The 18,190-nt window shown below is 33.7% G+C and overlaps 3 protein-coding genes and 1 non-coding gene across 6 annotated transcripts in view; 2 read left to right on the top strand and 2 right to left on the bottom strand.

The window, feature by feature from the left end:
- LOC126924451 (hexokinase type 2) overlaps window positions 1-9,799 on the bottom strand; it is a 37,497-nt gene extending 27,698 nt beyond the window's left edge. The window contains exon 1 of one of the 3 annotated variants that reach the window (XM_050738947.1): window positions 9,558-9,799. In XM_050738947.1, the coding sequence (XP_050594904.1) occupies window positions 9,558-9,614 (57 nt within the window). In that variant the 5' untranslated portion in view covers window positions 9,615-9,799. Of the gene's footprint in view, window positions 1-6,997; window positions 7,375-9,557 lie in introns of those variants that run through there. The other 2 variants (XM_050738945.1, XM_050738949.1) reach the window with 2 other exon arrangements.
- An 808-nt stretch (window positions 9,800-10,607) lies between these two features.
- Window positions 10,608-10,690, top strand: Trnal-cag (transfer RNA leucine (anticodon CAG)). The gene has a single exon. It is a non-coding gene; the product is annotated as a tRNA-Leu (tRNA).
- A 557-nt stretch (window positions 10,691-11,247) lies between these two features.
- Window positions 11,248-14,048, top strand: LOC126924439 (BRISC complex subunit FAM175B-like). The gene is made up of 7 exons (XM_050738888.1): window positions 11,248-11,471; window positions 11,544-11,716; window positions 11,868-11,958; window positions 12,041-12,353; window positions 12,435-12,575; window positions 12,670-12,994; window positions 13,063-14,048. The coding sequence occupies exons 2-7, from the start codon at window positions 11,630-11,632 to the stop codon at window positions 13,501-13,503; spliced, it is 1,398 nt and encodes a 465-aa protein (XP_050594845.1). The 5' UTR covers window positions 11,248-11,471; window positions 11,544-11,629; the 3' UTR covers window positions 13,504-14,048.
- LOC126924438 (BLOC-3 complex member HPS1) lies at window positions 13,974-17,288 on the bottom strand. Its single transcript, XM_050738887.1, has 8 exons — window positions 16,819-17,288; window positions 16,320-16,585; window positions 15,737-16,206; window positions 15,033-15,662; window positions 14,785-14,930; window positions 14,608-14,721; window positions 14,454-14,539; window positions 13,974-14,385 (listed from the first exon to the last, which is right to left on the bottom strand). Exons 1-8 carry the CDS (start codon window positions 16,936-16,938, stop codon window positions 14,208-14,210), a joined length of 2,010 nt encoding a protein of 669 aa, XP_050594844.1. The 5' UTR covers window positions 16,939-17,288; the 3' UTR covers window positions 13,974-14,207.
- Between the last annotated feature and the right edge of the window lie 902 nt (window positions 17,289-18,190).

Here is an 18,190-nt window from a genome sequence, read left to right as displayed (position 1 = left end):
CGATGTTCCATTCATTCATGGCATAGACAAAAGCCAGAAAACAATCAACTAATGTTTGTTCGTGCTTGTATTTTGTTCTCTATAGGGGCAACATCGTGACATCATCTTTTAACATTGTTAATAATATTTGGAAAGGAAAATGGCCCTTAAATTCTATATCACAGCATTCTTATCGGTATGCAGACCATTTTCCAATAAAACATCGAAATTTTTCAATTCTACCGCTTACAGTGTTTTCTACGAGCGCTGTTCGATTACGTCGATATAAACGTGAAATTGCGTAAACGTCTACCGTCTATCTGTATGGTTTTAGTTTAGTTTTGAAAAATGAATCATCAGCGATGACTCACTCGTCTAGCAGACGTTGAGATGGCGCGTCGTATAATGGGATCAATTGATTCTTTCCAATATATAAACTAAACTGGCACAGAGATAAACAAGTGTCTACTGTCTATGTCTATGTAAATTCCGAGTACCTCGATCTAAATCTACGTAAATTCCCAGACACGCGTTCTAAACGAGTTTAATAACATTTATTTATAATCGCGCGTACTTTTAAAAACCAAACGGTAGGACAAACCTGCTGACACAATAACGATCGTAAAACAGATATTTGCGAGTGCAACCCGCGCGTACATTCCGTAATTTCCAATGCGGCATTCTTCAAGCAGCAGAGAAAGAGATAACAACCAATCTGCTTAGGAATTACGCAATCGAACACATTTTCCGATGGAACGTCATTGTGGTCAATCAAAGTCCAATAAACTGGAAACCATCGATCATAATAAACGAACATGATTAACATAATTCGTTATTCCTCGGTCTAAATCTCCGATTATCGAACTTCGTTAACTCGAAACAATTCCTCTATCCTTTTCGTCGCAATTCATTTTTCCGAAACCAAATTTAGGTTTCGGAATCGTTTGCTATTTCTTTTTTTCTTTTTTCTTAATTAGCTTTCCTTGCTTCTATTTTGGGTTTTATCAGTTTCGTGAAATCGAGTAGAAGAAGGAGAAGATCGAAGTAAAATGCTATGCATTTTAAAAACGTTGCGACTAAAACGTAAACCTGGCCGACCTATTACATGGATCGAGTATCGCGTTGCACACGAGTATCGTTTTGTGTCGTCATTATGCAACAGCGCGTCAATCCTGTTCCATGTTGGTTAAATATCGTTGCTTTGTCTTTGACGTCTCCTCGCGCGTACGCAACTATTTAGAATTACTAGATTTTTCGACCAGACATACGCAGCACCCAATTGAATGCTATTCCCAAAGATATTCCGATTAAAGCGTATTAAAAGTTGTGTAGAGGTTGTTGGATGACTTATCAAAATTCAATGCAATTAAGAGGTGTGGCCGAGTTGCCGGATAGTTGCCACCTCGTCGATTTCGATGGCCTTGAAATATCTTGTCAAGGACATCATTGTGAATAACTTTTTCTTATACATATATAGGGTGGTTGATTTTAATTTTCGAGTTACACGCAAAAGTATGTTCGGTTGCCATACGTAGTCTAGTCGGCTTTAATATCCGAGCTATACTGTAAAGTATGTCATAGTGACGCGTAAGGAATGGAAAAAATAACGAATATTCCGCTCACGGAATTCCAAATAAAAAGGAGTAGATAGGTTTCGGCTACTGATAGGATAGCGGTATAAATGAGTGATTTAAATTCAATGACGTTGATAATGAAAGAGAAATACTCAGATAAATTCGTTGAAATATACTTATTACAAGCATATTTGGTTAGCGTAAAACACACTTCTCAACTGTACAATAGAACAGCAGTACACATATGAAAGCAAACATGCTTTTGCTTATAACTGGAAAACTAAAACCGACCACCCTATATACGTATAAGGAAAAGTTGTTTAAAATGATAACATTGAGAATATATTATATATAACCAATCGTTACGTAGAATAAAAATTTAAATAAAACAACGACGTTTTGATCGACCAAACCTTGGTATTAAATACGTATGAGTCTTCAAAAATACATAAAACGCGGCAGTGAAAATTGCGTTTGCAAGTGAATGCTTAATCGAAAGTTGGACGTGAAATCCATTCGTCATTTCTCTTGGTGAAATTCTTAAATACCGAAAGAGCGTTGAACCCTCGATACGTGGATATCTTTAACACTATTTACGAAACTACAGTGTCAAAAGGAAACACAACCGTGGTACTTCGATCATTCACATATTCATCTTTTTGCTTCGTAAAAAATATATCTACAGGCATGAAAATTAATTTACGACTGCTATAAGTTTCAAAACAAGTCGCTAAGATTAACGGCTCTTCTCTTTAAATCTACTTTGATCTATATTGCGCGCTATCTCTATGTGGAATTATGGCACCAATAAAATAAGTATATAAGGATGAATGATGGTTGTAAAGTTACTCCCTCGGATATCTGACGACTTTGCGATAGCGTGGAATTTTTAAAACCACGAATGTACAATAAAAAATATAAAAACACGTAGCTAATGAGAAATTTCGCATAACCGAGCAATTCTCTCTCGCAAGAGGAAAATTGTCTAATCTTACGATTAAATTAAGAAAGAGAATTAATATAAATGATTCGCGATACAAGGTTTCATGGATTAGGCTATTAGATCAAGCAGCGGTGAATTTATTTTTTACGAGGAAATTTTCCCAGTAGTACACAGAGAATACCAGACTTGTTCGTGGTAATGTTTTCGTCTATTCGTAACAAATGGAATATCATCGATCATAATTTAAATATTCAGTTCGTCGTATCATCGTGTACTACTGCGCATAATTATTTATCTAGGAAATTGTTAGTGGGAAGAAGTTAATGGGATTGCTATCTGGGAGGAAGTTATATAGGAAAATATTATTTGTACAGGGAAAAGTTATTCAAAGCGATGACATTGACAATATATTTTAAGAACATCGAAATGGGCGAGGCGATCACACTTCTATCGTCATTTCCTTAATAGCGATGTATCGCAATAAGCATGTTCTCTTTTCGTAAAATATTGATGAATAGTCGTGTAAGTCGCTCTTTCGAACTAGCAATTATCGGGATATTTTATTGTCGCGTATGAAAGAACGTGAGAATGGAAATACGAAAATAATGAAACTTGGATCGTAAATTAAACGAAAGATTAGTATCTTTTACTGAATCGTAAGACTAACATTAGGCATTCACGTGTTCCGTGATCTAGAAAATGTGAATGGAGTAAATCAATTCGACCTTCGTTTGAACAATTAATCCTTGAAATTTAGCTGTTTGAGGAATTACACTCACTGTTAACGACGTTCCTTCGAAACAATAAAAATGAGATTAAAACGATATTTTATGTTTAAAAAAACTAGTTCAGTTTTAGTTTAGTCTGAGTTAAATTTAAAAATTAATTGCGTTCCTAAAAGATAAAAGAACGATATGCTTTGTGCTAGTATTGGAAAATGATTTATATGTATGCAGTCCAAACAGTACATTAAATAATTTGTTTTCGTTTCGTTCCATAGATTTATTATTCTAACTCTAAATAACAAACAACGAACTACTTGCAGAAGATTATTTTCAGAAAAATAAGATATCGCATGCGTCATATGCTTCACCACTTTGCCATTAAATTCGCAACGAATGAATAAATTAAATAGAATCTTCCGTTACATAAAAATGAACCGTACTTGCTTAGAATAATTGATACCATAGAATTTCTAATCTGCTTACCAGACACGATAGAATTACTCTTATCTTCCTAATGCTAATTATTGGCGTCGAACAGGAAGGTCTTATTTTTGCGATAACGAACTCGCTGTTACAGTAAAATTCTCGTTTCTTTTTCTATTTCTGCCGGTTTCTTCCTTCCTCCTTCGAATCTCCTTTTTTTTCTATGAAACCTCCGATAATTTTCTAAACCATACCACCACATTACCATTTCGATGCTTATGTAACATTCGATCCTCCATTTTCCAGTGTCACGTACCGAGTTATTTGCATATCCTGCCATAGTCGTTGACACTGTGTTCGCTATCGTATAAATTATAGACCTTGTCTGATAATAAACAAGCGTGTTTTTAAATAATGTCAAAACAGTCTTGAAGATTTAAAAAGGATTAGTTTGTAAATAAAACTGTGTATTCCGTTAGAAGAGGGCACATAGAGGAAATTAAAATCGAATTTATAAAATTAAACAGTATCGATAAATCTTTCAAATCTGAAAGAGAATTAGCTTATGTTTGAAAGGCAACACGTTCGGATGAAATTAACTCTAGCTATTTTAAAAAATATGAAGCTTTCCATAGCGACTCACAGATTTGAGTGTTGCGTCTTGCAAAACGCATGTTGTACGAGTGCAGGCCATTTTCCTTTGCAGTGGAAGAGAATAACTAAGAAACTTTCCGCGTGAAAATCATCTTGAGCAAAATTGACACGAAAATCAATAAAAAATTTTTATATTGAAAGATAGATACGAAGCGCCGTAATCATAGCGCCATGAAGTTGCGAGAAAGTTCAGATCGTAATATCGAGAAGGTACAGATGAAAAGGTCAGAGTAATGAAAGTCCTCAAAATCAGTGTCTTTGATCTATCAGATTTTACGTCTCTGAAAAAATTGATCTATCGTTAATCGAACGAAAATAAAATTTCTCCGCTAATACCTTTCGTCGTCTCTATCTCTTTTCAATTTTTGTTTGTTTGTTTGATTTCAACGAAGCAATTGAAATAGAATCGCAAGTATAAAAACACGTCGAAGATCGGAAATTGGTTGCAAAGAAGGATTGAAATTACTTAATTGCCTTTTTAGAGATCGCTGGCACGCACATTTCCTCTTCGTTGTGCTGCTTGCAACATGGTCTGCGAACGACCACGGTTACTGGCTGAAAACCCACAGTAATATCAATCTTTTCTCATCGACTTTTCGCCCCAAAAATATTTCTCGAATCAAGATCTTGTAGTTTACCAAATTCTCCCCCGGAACGTATCCGTGCTCCATAACGTATCGAAAGAAATTCGATAGATTTACCAATGATTATAATTGGACATTTTTAATAAAACGACACTTTCGAAAGAAACTGAAGTTCGTCGAGATCGATAAGAACTACACGAATACCAATGTCTCGTCCAAAGTCACGATTTTATATTTTAAAGAAAGTAGAAGCTTTGCCAGTTTTTACCTAACGACGCGATATCATAAAATCAACTTTATTCGAAAGCGAGGAATTCTAAAGATGATAATCAGACGATAATGGCGTCAAATTCTAAATTTTCCGTTTTGTTATTCGAGACGCGATAAGAATATTAGGAGGATTGCGTTATTTTTAATCGAACTTTATTCAGATTGTGCTGATTATAGACCTTTATCTTTTCTGGACAAAGTTTAATTAATATCGCGCAGTCTGTAAAATTCAGGACAAACATGTTGATAGATGCGTTGGAACTTGAAAAAGATCGTTTATTAGCGTTAATAATACGCTGAAGCTGTTTTATTCTACTTCGCAGCTGAAGACATTTTACTTGAGAGAAGATATCGAATCAGAGATGTAAAAATTTCTAAATGAGATCAATTTCCCTGACGATATTAATGTAGATTAAGAAAATCACGAAAATATATCACATATATAGATTAAATTAATCAGATTGAAACTCTAGTTAAAGTACTTCAACACCTTTTCAATTGCAAGGATCTCGATTTAAGCAGCGATTATTGCTTATCACTTTTACGTTTGAAATAAAAGAGAGATTGTCGTCTATAGATGAACTGTCGATATCAATACAATACTTGACATGGAACTTCTTAAATCTCTATCTGTGACGAGAATAAATCAGATTTGAACTACGTAACGACAATGTAGAACTATTGCACTACGATTCCGCTGCCAATGTGATTTTGTTTAAATAAAGAGTTTCAAGGTTCACCGCACTACTTCTTCCCCTATTACGACGCGAAGTTTTGGCACGACGCGATACTCGATACAGTGCATCGTAAATTAATTCTAAACAAGAACCACGCTACATCGTCGTAATATAATTGTATTTGATCTACGTAACTCTTTACCAAATCTTACCAAAACATTATAGAAAATTAGATGGACAGGATGTCCTGCACTTTAGCGTATAAACTATGCCAGTGTGTCCTGGCTGGGTAAAAGTAGGATTAAAATGTCATGTGGCGAAAAGTCCATAAATGCGCCGTTAAAAAGTTATGAGAAAAATATGAAATGCGATGTGTACGTCAATATTCTTTTTCGTAGTTTAGTCTAATATAAGACAGGATACGTAACGTTCATGAGATATATCGATGCATACGTCGTACATACGTTTATTGTTTTCGTACACGATGGCAAATGTACGTTACGGTCTTTCCTTTCATTTTTCTTCTTGTCATTCAACAGACGAGATTGCGCGAAAAAGAAACGCGACGAAATCGCCATAAAATTCGGTTTACGATAAATTCGACGGCACGGCGATATCAGCTTCGTATTGATAAAGGCGGATGGCGTTTCGAAACGTAAATACGTATAAGCATATCTAGCTTTCGTACTTTTGTTACAACGTTTTAATCAAACATTTATGCACTTTTCGTTACATGACATTTTTGTTCTGTTTTTACTTGTTGAACACACTGGCAAAGTTTGCACACTGAACTGCGCAGCACCCTCTCTACTTGTATAAATAATTAATAATCGAACATAAATGAAACAAAGACACGCAGTTAACTTGCACACTTAACATTGCAATTTCTGATTTAAACAGACCTTATATCCTCGATCAAAGAAAAAACGTACGGTATTGAATATCGTAATTGCCCTGATTCGTCTCCAATAAAAGAACAAAGGGTGAAACGAAATAAGCGCACCTGCATTTTCACTTTCGGTCTTGCTAATTTAACTTTTTATTTCAATTCCTAATATTCAGCAGATGTATCGATCAGAAGCCAACGTTACGTTAGAGGTCTCGATGTTTCGAGTGCTACCCTAGTTACTAATAAAATATCAAAGCTGAAGAAAATCCAGATACGTACATATTTAGTCCGCGTACGTTTGCACAACATAATTCACGTTATTCAAAATCTGCAGATCCCGGAACACGAGAAATGGTTACCTCGTCGGACAGTTTCGGTACCGCGGTCGACTCGTCCTCGGTCTGGTGTACTCGCGCGCGCGACTCCGACTTCCTGCCGTAGCACTTGCATATCCTGCTGAACAGCGACCTGTTTTTCGTCTTCATGTCAACAGCCTTGACCCACTGATCCGGTTTTATCGATCAAGATGAAACTCGTTGGACACCTGTTCCTCTTGACGCAAGCTACGTTTGACTGATTGTTGGCCGATCCTTGTCTCGCGGCACATGGATAGAATCGGAAAACGCGTCAGATAACGTATCAACGCCGTAGTCCAGGCTCTTTCGTCCGCGAAGAAAGGCGGCCGCGTGCGGACTCCATTGCGCGTGAGCGGAAGTTTTCCACGGTCAAGGCGCACCGCCATCCGAAATTCGAACGTTTCAACGGGGGATGAGCGATCAATAACAGTCATCGTTATACCAGATTCTCGCCCTGAATTTTATTCACCGAGCTTTATGTCGTTGCAAGGATGATGCGATTTCCTTGTGTTTCTGCGATTAATGCCTCGACACGCAAATTTCTTCAATTCTATCAACGAAGATGATGGAATCTTTTATTTTCGTAGAATTCGTATTGCGAAGTTTCTTTGGAAAATTTGAAATTATTGTATAGATATCGCGATCTGAACAGATTTCTCTGATCAAATACCTAACTGGTGAATTTTTCTTCAATTTATCTATGAAAAGGATTAGACTTTGCTATATAATGAAAAATAATTACGATGAATTTTCTCATAAATTTTTCTTTCTGATAAATTAATGCATCGATTATAAGTCTACCGATGAAATTAGAAATTCTGTTCGGACATGATTACAGTAACGAATGGGGTAGCGCCGAAAGAGTCGAGGATATGTTCTGATCGATGCTTAGGTTTGTAAGGTGCTTAAGAAGGAGATTAATTGTTGCGTAGATCGATGGGAAAAATTAACTACCGAGGGTTGGTAGATCGACATTCATAAGGGGCTACGCACGATTATTTTATAAAAATACTTTTATTCGGAGATATGATTTTCGTAGAATATTTCTACAAAATTTTCCACTAAATCTTCTTAAAACAAAAAAGTCATAATATTTCAGATCCAACCAGATAATCAAATATACGTCTATGAATATATTCTATGTTCATTTCAAATGCAAAGAAATAAAGTCGTTATGGAAAAATCCGATGGAAGAAAATAGAGTATAAGGTATAGAGTAGGCATAAGTGTTTCTAAATGTCGCGTCGTTACATATAGATACACGGCAGACGATGACGGTATAAGAAGAAAAGAATAAATAACGGAGTTCTTCGACACGGTGGCACGAGGTCATAAGAATTGCGGATGATCGATTTCGAAGGCCCTGATGGCCACCACATGTGACACCGCTAGTGCAATCATTAAGAATGTGATTTTTAGAGAATGTACGATACAGAGCACGCGTGATACATCGCCAATTTTCATCTCGGCTTACTGACCCGCATCCTCGCCACGATCGTTTTCAATGAACTCGTCTCCAATTACGTCAGTCTACCTACCGGTGAATTAGGGATGATGACTTTAGATCCCAAATGCATTATGACGAATGATATTCAGCTGTGATTTCTGCTCTTCTTAAGAAAAGGAATCGTAGTTGGAAATTTTGTCTACCGACGAGATTTTTTATTTTTATTTAATTTTAGAGAAGAATTCGTAGTTAGATATTTTTCTTTATTAGGGCGAAAGGGAAGTTTTTGTTGATTTCTAGTTTGCAAATGGATTATAATTATATTATAATCGCGGTCGCCAAAAGGGACGCGAAAACACGATTGTTTCGTAATCGATAGCCTCCAAACGTGGGCATTCTCGGCATCGTGATCAATTATTGAATCGTCACCGCGTCCTATTTTACGGAAAACGAAGGTTTTCTTAACCCTTTCGAACCTGTATATGAGCCCACATGCATTTATTTATACTTGATACTCACATTTATATTTATGTCGTCAAATTTGAAACAATCGCTATTACCTAACCGCTTAAAACAAATTTGCTCGAATTTTCTCAATATCGTACAAATGTTCGTTATCGTCGAATTTTTTGTATTAAACAACTTTATCTAAATGAAATTTATCCGAAACGAGGATAGAATTAAGAAATAAAAGCTAATCTTCTTCTGACCCTAATACATTCTTTCCTGCAAAAATTTAAATAAAAGATAATTATCAGTATTTATTCATATTTTATATTTACAGAACGATACGACCGTAATCTATATCGTTTGCTCATAAAGAAGCAAAATTCCGGTTACAGAGAATTAACTCATCTCGCTTCTTCCAAGAGATTAACAAGTCCCATTCCCTCGATTTATTTTCCATGGTGGTTCAAGTTACCGGTCGACTCGTACAATTAGCGAGCTTTTTCGCAATAGCAGTATTGGGCCACTTACGCAACGATGGAAGAAATTCAAGGTCACAAACCAGGATGGACGAACAAAATCAACTCACCTTCTGATCGATCTGCTCTTGACTCCAGTTAAGGTCACCCGGTTTATTCTCCGTCATGATCCGGCGTCACTAAGTCAACAACGACGACGACGACGATGAAGATCACAATGACAATGGGACGAGAGAAGAAGAAATTGTTTCCTCCTCTTTGAAAATTCGAAGAGAATGAGTCGAAGAAAGGCACAGAGAACAGAGAGAGAGCCCGAGTCAACAGAGAGGCAATCTCGACGCCTCTTTAGAGATCACTAAAGACTTACATCACGCGATCCACGAGCCCTACATCGAAATCTACATCGCGTCTAGAAATACAAGCGACTCGCGTGCGAACCGGGTGTATTTTGGGAGAGGCGGGACGCGCGAGCGAGCGCCGATACTTCGACGGGCAGCGAATGCCCCTTTGCTCTTTAAATCGTAATTATTTACTAAGGGAATTTCTTTCGGTTGTGTATATGATACGAGAAATTGTTAGATAAACGATAGAACGATAGAATGTTAATTATTTGAACTATTAAAAGAGATGGATTAAGAATTTTGCGATTAGTAACGCAAGACAAAATTTTACAAATATGAATTACTCGTTCTTTTCGATTCATAAAGATATCATTCTTTTATTATTTTATAATCAACTCCGTTGTAATAGTAATCAAAGTTGATTTTATGTTTCTTGCTCACTTAATCGACTTAATGACTAAAAGATAGATCCAAAGATTTTTAAAAATAGAGATAATCATTCATTCATAAAGTTTTATAAGAAAGCCAGGGCATAACGTTGTGGCGGTTTATATTTAAATATTCAGACATAAGATATAATCAAAATAGATTCGAGTTATAAACGTTTATTTCATGAAAGTTTCCTGTCTCGCCATTAATTATCACGTCTTTAAAAAATATCATATTTGATGACATAAAAATACAAACGTGATAAGAGAAAAGTACTTCGAATAAATTTACTGTTCTTGATCGGTCAATTTTTCATTTTTATATGACGATTATTTTTAACAATTATTATCACTGTTTAAAATTTTATTTTAAAATTAGTTAATCAAAAATGTCAGGATGGCCGAGCGGTCTAAGGCGCTGCGTTCAGGTCGCAGTCCACTCTGTGGGCGTGGGTTCGAATCCCACTTCTGACAATTATCTTTTATACACCTACATTCGCGATTAGATGTTATCAAATTCGACAAAAAAGATTTATTTTTACTTATTTTTCAAACAAAATAAAATCAATTAAAAAATTACACTATCTGAATAGTTGTTAATAATTTTGTTTCTCAATATGGTGTTTTTTAATTTCCTAATTTCATTAGGGAAGTTGAATATTACGTATTATTTTATTATATGTATATTCGAGGGAAATTAATAGTTTGTTGGAAAGGTAAAAATGACTGAGAAAGATATTTTTATTTCGAAGTTTGGAAGTTTAAACTGATATTCTCGTTTTCCTGTTATGTCTGAGGCTTCCTGCAATTTCCGGTTACGTGCAAATTGTATTAGCATGACGCATATGCATAATTGTATGCATAGGTTTTACTTTTAACGTAGAAATGTTAAAATATGATGTTATATATACGTGTGTAAAGTTCATTTTTGACAAAGGTATGAGATAAAAATAGATGAATGTATGGATAATTAAACATTTGAGGTCTAAAATATAGGATTCATCTTCAATCTTTAGTTCATTGTGATCGAATGATCTGTTGTTACGATCGTGATTTGTAACTTGAAACTTTACTCCAGCGTGTTTATAGATACCTATAAATTATTCCATTCCTACTTATGTATATAAACAATAATTATATAAATATTACAGTACAGGGTTGATAGTGACACATAGTAAATATAAACATTGTAAGACTATTTTAATACCGACGCGTAAACTGACGATCATAAGATATATCGTTGTTATCAAATCTTGTTGGATTTCTAATATCTTAATAACTTAGCATCGCAATAAACGAATAACATGAATTATTATTATTATTATAGATACACATGTTATGCGACATAACGAGGAAACATAACGATAGAAAGTACAAGCAAAATTGCAAAACGGATAACAGTTAATTGTCAACATGGCGGATAGTGATTTTCTCATTACAATTTCAGGTCCCGCTCTATCATTGTTGTTTTATGAAAATGTTCGCAGCAGTGGGAGCCAGGTAAAAAATGTTTTTTTGCTTTGTCGCCAATAATGCCTTATCATTTAACATGATGATTCGCATTTAGATTATGAAATATAGCGTCTTAACCTCAAAATAATGTAAGCTAATGAACAAGGAAATTGAAAACATTGAATTCTCCGTATTCTAGATGGGCTTTTTGCTAGGAGAAACACTTGAATTTGTTAGGAAAACAGACACAGATTTATACAATCAAGTAGAAACAGTGAAAATATACAGTAGTAAGTATATTCAATAGCTGTTTTATCTCAATGACGTAAACATTTTTCTTTGTCCTATAGTAAAATATTTTGACATTTTTAGATATTGAAGCTGTTGTAACTTGTCCATTACCAGATTCTTTACACAACTCTATTGGCAAAATTAATAAGGAAAAGTTAAGGGACTTTTTACGAGATAAGAGTAAACAAGTGATAGGTTGGTTCCACTTCAGAAAAGATGTAGGATTGATACCTACATTTAGGGACAAATTATTGCATAAAGAATTCTCGTCATATTTTTCCAATGAAAATGGTTGCAAAGAAGAATTTTTTGTTACATGTTTATTAAGTTCCTCAACGAGTAGTGAAAAGGGAACATACAAATTTAAACATGTCTTTTTAAGACAAAAAAAATGGTATGTTTTGTAATTACAATAATTTTTGTACAATGTTACTTTCTAAGAGTTTTGTTTGTATAAATGATTTGATTATTATAGGACATTTGAACCAGTTCCTTTACGAATAAGTAACTTAGGAAGTAATTCATTTGCACATGAAGGTTCAGATTATAAACCTACTCCTACCAAAAAATCATCTGATATGCCAGATGTATTTGCTAACTTTATAGACTCTTTAAAGTAAGTTTGAATATGATCTTATAAAAGTATTATTTTGACTTTTTGCATCATAGGAAAATATTCCACATCGTCGTTTGAAATTATTTATTTTTAGTTTGGACTTAACCAAGACGTCTGCTGTTGAATCTGCTATTACTATACAAAAAGCAGCTGAAGAGCATTTGAGTCAATTAATACCAGACTTATGTAAGTCTGATCTTGAAGTAGCAGAGCTTGAAAAACAAGTTAAGGAATTCATGCTTATCAAAAAGACAAAAGTTAATGGTAATTCAAATAATGTAACTGATTCCTACGAGTCTGAAAAAGATGAATTTACGGACGCAAGACAGAAATCAGGAAAAACATCTCCATCCAGAATTGAACCTTTAGATGATACTTTTCAAGAATCTCGGACAATAAAGGACCATTCTACTGCACCTGTACGTGTATTGTAACAACCAAACTGTTTTCTGTATATTTTCGTAAATTTACTATTACTTTGTTTCAGAGTCAAACAATGACTGCTCATAAACCGAAGAATTCAGCAATATGTACTGAACAGAATGTTGATCAAGGCAAATCGAGGAGGTCCACCACAAGTATAATGAACAGTCCGAGTCAAGAACCGCCGCCTATAAATTCCGTTTCAGAAATAAAAGTTAATGTCACAGAAAATGTATCAAGTAAGAACAGACGTTTTTCTAATATAGAATCAGAAATCGTGAAAGAATCGATCTGTAGAGGTGAAACGAACGTAAGTGGTGTTGGAAGAGGCAGAGGTAAATTGCTGCAAGACTACATAGGACTGAAAAAAGCTAGAAGGACTTCAGGCTCAGAATCATCTGAGGCAAATAGTGTACAGAATACTTCCCTTCAAATGTCTTACAATCAGATTACGAAGAAAAAAGCAGACAGTGTACGTAAATCGGATGCAACTAATAATCATTGAATAAAAACCGTTTCCTTATTTTTAATTCACTTCAAAAGCTTTATAACGCTCTATTCGTAGAACAATTTCTACAAAAACAAATCAACCAAGATTTTAGAGCGCTTATGCTACACGCAATGTAAATATATACTTTAAAATATAAATATAATATGAACTGGCCATGTTTGTATTATACGCAGACTGGTCTATTTCTAGAAAATCTTAATCTTACAGAGATATATAAAACGGTATTGTGTCGTGTTCATAGTATCGAATCTGTGCATTATAAAGTGGAGAGGCATCATAGACTGAAGTACTGAATAGTTTTTAATATGCGTTTTTCTGGATGTTCTATATTAAAAAAATGTTCTTATTCGCATTACCACTTTTTTGTTCTATTTTAATAATATATCCAATATATCTCAAATATTTGCAATGCCCTATGCTCTTAAATTAATTATGAAATTGAGAAAAAAGTATACAGCAGCATGTTATTTTTTGTACATTTTTTTAAATTGTGCCATTACATTAAGTATTTGATGTATAAAATAAATACAAATATTTTGCATCATCGTCTTTTATAAATAACAAATTAATACATATATTAAGTACTTGTAAATAATTAAAAATTCCATAAATATTTCTCTTTTTTAAATAATAATTGTAATGTAACGCGCATAAGCGCAGAACCTCTATCTGTATATAAATATTTCAAAGAAATATTATTACAGTATGTCAGCCGGATTATTTGGAACACCTGTAACCTCCCATATCGTAGCCGCAAGTCTTCTTGAATGTTCTAATACACACGACGATGTTGCCAAACCGAGATGAACACAATAAAGCTCATAAATTCTGATTTTATTGGGAGACAGTTTAGGGAAACACGTCTCCGCTAGTTTTCTACGAAATTGTAAAATAAGTCAAGTAAGAATTCACAAGACAAATATTTCAGTACCGTTAGTACAAACCTGTAATAATCGCCACAAAATATACCGGGTACTGGAAAATTTTTCAACACATGATTCAAATAAACTTTATATTTCACTGGCGATCCCTGAAAAGTATTATATAACAATATATTTAAGGTAGCAATGTTTTGTGGCCTTAAAATTATTTACTTACAGAACTGTCTTCGAACCACAAGAAGTAAGCATAATTAAATGTTGTATCCTTCCACATAACTGATAAATGTCCTTCTTCCAAATGAATTCTACTTTGTTTAACCATGTTCCATATCTATAAAAACAATTCTTAACTACTCTATATACGTTAATTTTATTTGAACTTCTAATAAATTACCTTTTTTGTTGTAAGAGTAAGAGTTTCAGGATTTGTGAAATCCAGTGTTGGAGCAATCAGTCTATGGGTGGTCCTATCTATGTAGATGAAGTGCACAAGGCCTGGAAACTCTTCTAGATATTTGTTGATGGTTAGGGAAGTTCTCGTAGATTATATGGCGTTAAGGATGTATATTGTTTTTATCTAACTTATAAGGAAAAATAAAAAGATAATACAAATATATGAAGATATAATTATGAAAGGATATGATCCAAGAGTAAAGTTCTTGAGTGCTTTTACTTTAAGAAAATCGCTAAAATCATTCAGCTTTTGACGAACGAGTTTTCCTACTGTCGTAAGTACATCAACGCCCTGCTTTAAGAAGCTTTTGTCGAAACACATTAATCGATATAATTCTTTTAAATTATCCATGAAACCAGACATATTTGATTCAATTTGAAGAATGGACTCCGGGTCTCTAGATCTTAATAGATCCATATATTTTTTTCGGATAAATTCCCACTTTGTTTGCAGTCTTCTTTGACACATATCAACATCATTACTAACGTTAGCTCTATTTTTCTTAATTCCATCCAAAGCTTTTTTCATTGCTAAGTCAAAGTTTTCAAATGCAGGTCTTAATTCGTCAATATCTCTTTGAAGTTGCAAACCATTTATAATATTCATATAATGGAAACTATCGTACAATCCTGATGATGTGGCAAGATTAGCCACTTCTACTATCATGATAAGGTTGATACCATCTGCTAATTCAAAAATATGAACTGCGTTAGTAGTATAATCATGTTCGGTTCCAAGTAGAATTAAATTACTGTATAAATCATCATCCAGTAATGACAAATAAAGTCCATCATTGATGGAAGATTCTCTTGATCCTCCTATAACGAAGTAACATATTAGTACATAATAGCAATGAAATTATGTAAACATCTTATAGCAGTAAAGAACATACTAAACAAATCTGAAATATCTTCTGAAGTAGGATTTGAAAGCTTTGATCCAAAAGTTATTTGCTCCTCTTTAGACGAACTGTTTACAGGTAAAAGAATATGAGTGCTATCATCATTGTTGTCACTTATTGCAGATTGGGTATTCCCTTTCCTTTTCTGATTAACTACCCAACACATAAGCATCATCAGCAATATATCAGAAGCGTACAAATCATGGGCATTTTTACTGGAGTATAATGAAAGAAATTTTTGTTCCACAAGTATCAAGATGTGTACATTGGAAAACTCAGATTGTGCCTTTAATTTGTCACAGGCATCGTGCAACACTTTTAGTATTGATACACCCAAGTCTGTGTTTATTGATAGCTGTTCTATTGCTTCTGTAAGCATACTTTGCTCACAGTTTCTTAAATGCACCCATGCATCTAACAGACATGAAACTAAACTAACTTTCTGCCTGTTTACCTTTAATCTGAAATTAAATTATCATATATATTAATATAATTAACATTAATTGTAATATTATATAGAATTACCCTTCCATTTTTTGAAGTAATTTTTTTTATAAATGATGTTTAAACTTACACTGCAACATCTGGTCCACAAACATGCCTTACAATTGCCACACATACTCCTAATGTCCTTTTCATTAATTCTACTTCGTCTGTAGATATGTAAATGAATGTATATCCCATAAATTCATCAAATACCATATTTGTGCCATCATGACATCTCATTGAAGTGTAAGAATTTCCAAACTGAGAAGCCATTACATGTTGGGATGTGACAATAGGTGCGAATAATTGGATTATGACATTTGGATTTAATTTTGAATCCTCATTGTCTACATTCTGTACAAGACATAAATTTGTAGTGTCTTTGTAAATATAATATAATATAAAAATCTTTGTAAATATAATATATATTAGTATTATACAATTTATCTGGAAGCATATAGTTTTATTTTTCCAGAAAAATATTTGTGGAATTGAAACAGTATAAAATATACTTGAATCTAAAGACTTTCAAAGTAGAGATATTTAAATTACTATATAAAGTTTCGCAAAATTTGGTAGAGACCTACCTTGTTTTCAAAAACTAGTCCTTGAATTTTTGCTAATTTTTGTATATGATTCGCGAATTTTTTATTACATTTTGTAAATAGAACATCGTTTAAATGATCGAAGATCAAAATACCCTTCATTTTATAATTTAATAAGAAATACTTCTGTTATTACACGACTCTGTCGATCAATATTTGCTAATACATTAATGTTTACATTCGTGCTGATTCGGTTGACAAAAACATTTTCAAATGACAAGTAACCGCTTAATATTCCCATTACTCTTGCCTGGTCATTTCGATCACTGTTCGTGCGCGACTACTTCTAACAAGACTCGTTTAATTAGATTTACGATATAAGAATACGAGCGATGAAGTTGATTACCTACTTTACGTGTCTTTCGATTGTACGTTAGATGTCTCTTAGTCGAAGTCTGTTCTAGCGCATAATTCGAACACTCCTGTACAAATGTTTTATCACAAATATACATGACAGATGATGTTCTTTTGTGTTCTACGTTTTGGGAATCACCTGTTCCCCTTACCATTTTTGCGTCGCATGCTACATGCGATTTAATATACTTGCCGATTCAATAGAGCAATGATTTGAGTTAAAACTGGAATCTTCTATCAAATTATAAATAAAATATTCATAGAATAGGATATCCTACAATCGTAAACGAGAATATAGAATTTTATATTCTGTAAGAACTTGGAAAGAATTGCAGAAACTAAAGACAGAAGACAGAATTTGAGTTTGCTTCATTTTTACATATTTAGTTCAGCTTTATACATTAATTCTAAATCTTTGGTTATGTTTTGTGCTGACCCTAAAAGAATAGAGGCGTAATATTGTGACAATTAATGGAGGCAATGACATTCGATACAAAACAATTGGTGATATTTGATTTATTTTAGTAATGTTTACCTTATTTTTTTCATCATATTTTATTTAATAATAAATATGTAGATATTCGTATAACACATGACGATTTTCCATTAAGAACATAATATTATTCATAATCATTAATGCACATTATCTTAAATATTATTATATCTTTTTTACTCATCAATTCAATCAATTTGTCTATTTGATCAGGTTAAATTTGCGCGCGCTCATACATAGGAAAATCGAGCGTTCCTATTGGCTCAAGATATCACAAAATCCCTACCTCGAATGAAATTTGTGGAACAAGAATGCCTCGCGTCAACTCATCATTATCAATACTTTTATTTCGGCTTTTTTTATCATCATTTTTCTACACTTCTATCTACTTCATTTAAATAGAACGTGTTTATTTAATTGCTTACTAATCATCATTTTATGACGATATTATCAGACGATATTCTCGTCATTAAAAATATATTTATCCTTGAACACAGATTTTCTAAG

The sequence above is a fragment of the Bombus affinis genome, chromosome 14 (assembly GCF_024516045.1).
Source record: "Bombus affinis isolate iyBomAffi1 chromosome 14, iyBomAffi1.2, whole genome shotgun sequence".
Classification (NCBI taxonomy): domain Eukaryota; kingdom Metazoa; phylum Arthropoda; class Insecta; order Hymenoptera; family Apidae; genus Bombus; species Bombus affinis.
Note: the sequence above shows the minus strand (reverse complement) of the source record. Positions and strands in the feature narration are given on the sequence as shown.